This window comes from Triticum aestivum, chromosome 7B (assembly GCF_018294505.1).
Source record: "Triticum aestivum cultivar Chinese Spring chromosome 7B, IWGSC CS RefSeq v2.1, whole genome shotgun sequence".
Taxonomy (NCBI): domain Eukaryota; kingdom Viridiplantae; phylum Streptophyta; class Magnoliopsida; order Poales; family Poaceae; genus Triticum; species Triticum aestivum.
The window spans coordinates 163,365,824-163,373,646 of record NC_057813.1 but is presented as its reverse complement, the minus strand read 5'-3'; the positions used below and the strand labels follow the sequence as shown (position 1 = coordinate 163,373,646).

Genomic DNA, 7,823 nt, shown 5'->3' with positions numbered 1-7,823 from the left:
CTCGGTGAAATCTTATGTTTCTCGACACGACATTGTGCCATCTCCTAGCGATTGGCCTCGACCTCCCATTCGTCCTTGATTGACTCGAGGAGAGCGTGGTTCTCATCAGAGAGCTATGGGTCCACCTGAAGTGATGACACGTAGTCCTCACTGGCACGCTCGGCCGCGAGCTGCACACGGGCCATATAGTCCTCTTCGTCCTCATCCGAGGAGTTCAACTCATCCAAAAGTCCAAACTGATGGAGGGAGGTGGGCAATATATTTCAACACTCTCCCTCACGTCTAGGCTAGTTTAGTCCTCAGACGTTGAATCGATGTAGGCCGCAGAATCGTTTTATTTAATACTGCATTGGCAGGGTCTTGAACCCAAGACCTCTTGGCTCGGATACCATATTGAACTGATGCGCCAGCCAAGTTACTTAAAAGTACGAACTATGGGAGAGGGCCAGACATCATACTCCAACAGACCCTAAAGAGAGCATAGTCGTCTAATTTTAAAAATTATTGAGATCAGTTTCATTGAACTAATGAAAAGGTTAAAATATGTAGTTATGAAAAAGATGAATTAATTAGCTAACTAAATTAGTTCATTAGAGTACCAAAAGAAAAGAGTATAAGCATTTTCACGTTAAAGCTATGGGCGCCACTTTAGTGTGTACGTGTAAGCATATATTTTTATATAAGGACATCCCCAAGGCGACTCTTAAAACAGACATGATATTTGTTTGTGGACGCATCCACGGATAACAAGAGCCGGCTATCCAAACCCTAGACATCATACGTCCTGACACATTTCAAAAGAAATTGGAACGAATAGGGCAAATTTCATGTAAATCGGACGATTTTCATTTAAACATAATCGAATTCATAACATTTTTGACATATTTCAACTAAACAAAAGTGGGTGACACTTTTTTTGACGTAGTCTAAATGTTTGCCGGCCATGGTGGCGGCCGTGTCCCATGTCCTGTCTTCCCCAAGTTCGGCGAGCTCGGCGACCGTGAACCCTGGGAAGTGAAGCTGTGAGAGGGGAAGAATAAGATGTGAGGGCACAACCCACATGCGACACCAAGCGTTCAAACGTCCCATGTCATACTCTTAGTCGGCGGAGTTCGTCGTGTCTTCAACGCCGGTTGTGGACAGACCAAGCTCATGGTCGTTGTGATGGGAAGCGAACCACATGGGTGGCACGTCCCACACGGAGCTTGCGATATCCATGGTCGTCTACGCCTCCTCTTCGTCTACCTCGGCACCGATATCCGAGAATAGGGTATCTCTCTTTTCCCACAGGATACACAACCACCATCGATCACAACGGGCGTCACAAGAGTCACGCATGGACTGGTATAGCGCCCACTGCTCATCAAGGAAGCCCGAATCTTTTGTGACCGTGGCCATGACGACATCGTCATTTGCCTGTTCGCCGACGATTTGCCCCTCCATGAGCCGGTGCTCGTCAAGGAGCAAGAGGTTGCAGCGTTGGTCCTCCTGCACATGTCGGAATGCCGACACAGACGGAGCCGACTGCTTTTCCACCATGATGGTGTTAAAGTGCATCTGCACGGACGACAGCACCGGCTCGTCGTCGGATGCCTCCTCCGTCGTCTCGTCACTGACCTCCGGCGCGCTCACCAGCAAGCCAGCCTCAGTCTGTCGCGCACGATGGACCTTCCAGTCGGTCGCAATGCCGGCCAACTCCTACTTCTACTTTGTCAAGAGGCTCTCCCACATCGCTCAAGAGCTCACGATCATGGCGGACGTGTTGTGCGTGGTGCGGTGGTGCCGGGCGAGGAGGGGGTATCGTCCAGGCCAAGCGGTGGGCTATATAAATGCGGGTGTCAGAGTGGGTTTCTCGGTCACCACACCTGTTTAATGTCGGTGGGCGGACGGGTGGGAGCCGGTTTGAATGCTCCGCCGAGAGGCTCTCCCGCATCGCTCCAGTCATGTCCCGTCACGCATCTTTATATCAGAACATGCACGGAGACCGGGCGTCCCTCTTGGCCCGCATGCCGCTACAATGCCGGCTCCAGTGAAAGGTCGTGTCCGCTCCGAGCCGACATTAATGTGAAGCTGGCATTCTGAGTTGTGCTGACCGGCATGAATGTGCAGCAACTGGTTCGTACGGGAGAGTGAGCGGGCGCGGGCTCGGTTTCTGGGCGGGCCTGGGGTGTCAGACGCGTATGTGCCATCGATTTGGACGTCTTCAAAGCCCCTTGGTTTGCATCTGGCTTTTAGAATTTCCAATATCCTGACTGATCTACAGACTAATAGGATACCACGTTTAATGACACACTGCGTCCCGACAGTTATGTCCGGACATATGCGAGTGTTTTAAGGGTCCGCAATGTAGGTGCCTTTACACTGTATGTTAGCATGATGAGTCAAATTAATAACCAGGATATAATCGATCAAGGAATCCGATAATAATAATTAATACTCCCTCCATTCCAAAATAGATGAAGTACAAAGTTGGGTCATCTATTTTGAAATGGGGGGGTAGTGCACAAAAGTGGATAATGTCTACTTTGTTAGCACGAAATTGCGGTAAGGACGACAGTTGCCGGCCGACCTTTGGACGATTGGTGGATCGAACGGCGTTATTCAATTTTGGTCTACCCATGGATGGCTTGATGCGTTGATCGTCTGAAAATCGTCCACAAAGCTTCGGCTGTGTAGCAGTTTACACATCGTTCTTGTTAGCAAGTGGTTCTACACTCTCGGGGTAGCTAATCAAATGTGACAACGAGATATACCAAAGCCCGGTCCCGGTTTGATCATATCCTAGCTAACAGCCAACCATACCGGTGCATGGAGTTATCGAAGGTTGAAACTTTTAAAATTGGAGGTAGGCATAGGCGTGCATGCATACATGTCTTGCCTCTTCTATAAGTACGGTAATTCTAGCAGCGATATCATCTCATCCCAAACTAGCTATTATAACCGGATCAAACTGATCATCGCCAATGGCGGTCAAGTCTCTAGTTCTTCTTGGTGTCGTACTAGCCTCGCTCCTGCTTCTCTCCGAGGATGTAGCGGCTGCCAGAGAGCTTACAGATGTTAAAGGTTTGTAAAACATGTTCTCTCTTATACGTATTTACTAACACAGTAGACTACACAACTCATACTTCATCCTATATATGCACGGCTACCTGTCTACCTCAAGCAATGTTCACTACTTGCCTACCTCAAGCAATGTTCATTAAGGAATTTTGTTCATGCAGAGTCCAAGGAGAAGAATGTGAAACCTGCAGGAGGGTCGGGCCTGCCTAAGGAAGAGAAATGGGGAGGTGGAAACAATCATGATGGAGGATACGGAAACGGTGGAGGGTATGGAAGCGGTGGTGGATACGGTAACGGTGGGGGATATGTAAATAGTGGTGAAGGTTATGGAAACGGTGGATACGGGAACAATGGTGGAGGTTATGGCAATGGAGGTTATGGAAACAATGTTGGTGGGTATGATGGAGGATACGGCAATTCTGGGCACGTTGGCGGTTATGGGTGTGGTTACAGTGGTGGAGGCTATGGACCTGGATATGGTGGCGGGTATGGCAATGGCGGTGGAAATGGTAGATTTGGCAGCGGCTTTGGTGAGGGATATGGTGGTGGCGGTGGATATGGTGGAGGTGGAGGATACGGTGGTGGTGGCAGGTATGGTGGAGGTTACGGTGGCGGATCTGGTGGCGGTGGCTATCCCTGATATGGATATGTGCATGAGCCAAGAGGTTGCAATGGTTGGAACTATGAAAACAACAACTAGATATGTGTTTGTGTTTTAACTAAGCATCTTTGTTGAAATGTGATGTGGTTAAATAAAAAATGTTCCTTATACTCGCGTTATAGGAGCAAGGTCTGTAAGGTTGAGAAGTCGGGCAAACAAGCCAACCTTGTGTTGTTTCTTATCGTATGTATGAAAGAGAAGATATTTTTTAAATTCTAAGTGGTCTTTGATTAGTGATTTTTTTAGAACACGAGGAGATCTATGTGCCTATATATTATACTCCCTCCATTTCATAATGCAGTGCGCCCATGTTTTTGGAGATTCAACTTTGATCATAAATTAGACTGATAATACATAAATCATTTTATTGAAAAATTATACCTTTAAAAACTTCTTTTGAATACAAATTCAAAGGTCACCCATGTTGGTTAAATTTATAGTCAAAGTTAAATCTCAAAAAGCGTGAACGCATTATATTATGGAATGGAGTAATAAAAAGCATTTACGATTTAGATGAGTAGCCCCATGACGCCAACAAGGGTGGCAGCCCGAGCGGTCTACAACATGGGACATATGGTACTACTCTTCTTAAACTATTGTTTCCTACCATCCGCCACTCATGGCAATGATCAATTACTCTATCAACTACCGCCGAAGGGGGCAAGGAGGTGTGCTTGAAGACATGCAGGCTCCTCTCAAGCCAAATGCATCGTAGCAAGGAAATCACCACCGAGTAGACGCCCTTGCGAAACTATGGCGGGATGGACAGTTGCCAAGAGGTCCACCATTGAAGGATAGAATCATTCACCGTTAGGGCAAGATGGCCGAGAGCCCGAGAACGATCCAAGGAAGTACACAATTTGACAAGTAAAAACAATGAAAGCATAATCATCTTCGGTCAAAAGCATCCAAATCGGTCTTCAACCGAGCCATTGTTTCAAACGTGTTGACTTGAAATTTTCTAACATACTTATCATCTTTTAAGAACAACATGATATCCTCAGCATATCTACATATGACAACACCACTAGGATTTAGGAATGATATAGGAGTTGACATAAAGAAAAGGAATGACGAGAGGCGCAACATGAATACATGACACGGTAGTTTGGCAGGCAAAACGATTTTCTGACCTGCGTATCTAATCCATTGAACCGACCTAAACCGTAATCTCCCCATCAAACTCAACCAAAACCATAATAATGACTTCTTTTTAATATCAAGGACCAGTGACTACACATCAAGAGTCCTTCGCGCATGCATGCTCATGTTCTGCCGCGGGTGTACAAGCACAGAGGCCTAGGTAGATGAAGAAGGCAAAGAATAGATGCCCAACCATCGTGACTGAATTCTCCAATTGTAAATCACCCACTACAATCGATAACTCGTCCTAAAAATGCGCTCACGCACACCCTACCCCTATGAGCACATCCGAGAGACTGGGCCGGCATAGCATCTGGGAACGTCTTCTCCCACTGAATAAACATCGCCGAAAGCCTGAAATAAATTCTAAAATAATACGAGCACTAATGTAAGTCTAGGACTTGAACTCTGATGGACTGAGGATACCACTGTCTTCTTAATCATCCAACCACAGGTTGGTTCGCAATTTGTCAAGCAGATTTTGTTGAAATTCTTGCTTCAATACAAACGTAGTATTTAAATAGATTGAACCACTATTACCCAATGAGACATGAGGTCAGTTTTTTCTTTTGAGTTCTTGAGGCTAGTTGTTACTAGACCATTGGGTTGGCTCAAGTTCCTCAACAGAGCAAAGGGGCTAATGAGGAAGGGGCTTACATGAGACCTTCGGTTGACACCCGTTGGCATCCACTGGGGGAGACTCAAAATCAGCTTGCAAAGGTCACACATCTTCTTTGGTGGTGACAAATGGCACACTGCATGTATGACACATGTCATAATTAGGGAGTTTTCATGAGATTTCTCACATGCAAGATAGGCACGGATTGAATTTTTTTTTCATAGATTCATTTTCTCATCTTTATCTTTATCTTTACCTCTTTACCTCTTTACCTAATAATAAAGAAAATTGGGTTTCTGTCGTCCGTCGTCGTTAGAGATTTTGCATAAAGGCCCCTCCGTTTTCGAAAAATCAACCCGCGGTCCTATTTTAACTGGTCAATCGAAAAAACGTTTCGTTCTTACAAAAGGTCCCTACATTTGTTATTAATTTACACGCGGTGCTACTTTCAGTGCTAAACAAAGAAAAACACACAGGCACGAGCACGGGCTCTCATCCTCGCGTACGAGTACTGCGCCGCCGCCGCTGCCATGTGCGGCAGCGCGGCCGGTCTTCTTCTTCGACCATCCGCCACCTCCCCATCCGCCTCCAATCTTCTCGGGCGCCACCCCAGACTTCCTTCGCTGCTCACCCCGTGCGTCGCGCAGTGTGGGATGATTCGTCGACCCGCCCTCCACAGTTCCATTGCAGCCCCTTCTCCAGCGTTATCTCCAGCCAGTGCTGACTCTAGCCAAGGCCTCCCATCCTCCTCTCCTGCAAGATCGAGTTAACCCGGGAAGGGACAGCAAGACGACACTGTTGGGACTCAGATCCAGGAGAGGCAAGATAAGGATGGCAGCGGCACGGGGGCATAGTGCAGCATGTGTACAGATGGGTTGAGCACTCACTGCATTGGTCCATGATCATGCATACTGTCTTCATAAAACGGTGCTTGCAAGGTAAGATCAAATATGTGTGCATCAATCTACCTTCAAGTGGAGAGGATTGATTTTTTCTGCAATTTTTCAAATTGGAAGTAAAAAATCAACTCTGCATGCTTACTCCCGATCTTACCTTCAGCACCTGATTAACAAAATACGAGTCTCCAATGTGGGAAATTTCATCTGAATCTTGACAAAAAACGAACTCAAAATGATTAGGAGGGACTATCTATGCATTACGAGTGTATTAGGAAGGGAATCTGTGCCATACAAGTTAGTGCCAATGGGAAGGTGATCTCTAAGGAAAAAGTAGCTCACTTATCATCGACAGAAGAAACTGAAAATTAGTTCACAAATAAGTGATGGATGGGTCTCAATTATCTTCAGGAGGCCATCATGTTGACAAGAAAGCTGTTGCTCACCCTATTTTTACAACCAGAAAAATGCAATTCTACAAGAAAGTAAATGTAGGAATTTTTAGGGTGCATCTATACAACAAATATGTGTGTAACAACAGTTTGATTTGGAAGTTAGAAGCAATGAAAGTTGTAAAACCAAAGCAGCATTGGTTAGGGTTCTTAAGAGCCTAGCCTTTTCCTACATAAAAGTATGATCTGAACTAAAGAAATCTGTTTAGTTTGTGGGTTGGAAATACCACATATAAGCTTGGTCCATGTGAATTGGCACACTGTTTGGAACAAAATGAAACTTAGCAGTACAGTTTGGTAGTTAATCTACTCCTTACCTCAACATTCTGATAATTTGTAATAATGATATTGGCATTGGTCATGCAAGATCACTTGGAAATTGGTGGCTTGGTTCTGTTGTACTTCACAATTTGTGCCACTTCTGTTTATTTTACAGTTTTTTATTTACTGAAGATTTGCAAAATGAAAGTAACATAACTGAATTTCTATTTGTGTCGTTTACAGCAGAAACATAGTCTGATATGACAACTTCTGAATCAAAGACCTAGAAGGAAACAATTGACTTAAGGAGTTGGAATGAGTTGATCACATTTGCATGTCTTTGCAACAGGGGTAGTATACATTGTTTGAACCCAATATCCTGTGTTAGATAGCAAAACTCATTTCCTATTACTTACCTTGGAACATAATGGCAGCCCTTACACAAAAGTAAGTTGGGGGCACATACGGTGCACTAGCCACATGAGTTATACTGATGCACCATATGCCCCAAGAACAGGAGTAACACTGTGTCTCAAGCTAACTACTTTTAGTACGATTCCCTCTCTTATCATGCATCCATTGATTCGTGCAACATTTTTACCGGATGCATGCAGGAATCGGATTTTGTAGACTATGGTAAAGTGTGTTTTATCGGGTTAGTGTATCTTACACATTAAACACTATTTCCCGACAGTAAGCATTCAAGCTCTCTTTCATATGTTTCTTCACCC

At 45.1% G+C, this 7,823-nt stretch overlaps 1 protein-coding gene across 1 annotated transcript; it reads left to right on the top strand.

Annotated features, from left to right (window-relative positions):
- Nucleotides 1–2,866: 2,866 nt before the first annotated feature.
- Nucleotides 2,867–3,940, top strand: LOC123162487 (glycine-rich cell wall structural protein 2-like). The gene is made up of 2 exons (XM_044580266.1): nucleotides 2,867–3,063; nucleotides 3,222–3,940. Exons 1-2 carry the CDS (start codon nucleotides 2,964–2,966, stop codon nucleotides 3,698–3,700), a joined length of 579 nt encoding a protein of 192 aa, XP_044436201.1. The 5' UTR covers nucleotides 2,867–2,963; the 3' UTR covers nucleotides 3,701–3,940.
- The last annotated feature ends 3,883 nt before the right edge of the window (nucleotides 3,941–7,823 follow it).

What these genes read in the sequence shown, in the direction of transcription:
- LOC123162487 (XM_044580266.1), top strand. Translation starts at nt 2,964, where the DNA reads ATGGCGGTCAAGTCTCTAGTTCTTCTTGGTGTCGTACTAGCCTCGCTC. An exon ending in AGAGCTTACAGATGTTAAAG is followed by an intron (nt 3,064 to 3,221) that starts GTTTGTAAAACA and finishes TTGTTCATGCAG; the next exon opens with AGTCCAAGGAGAAGAATGTG.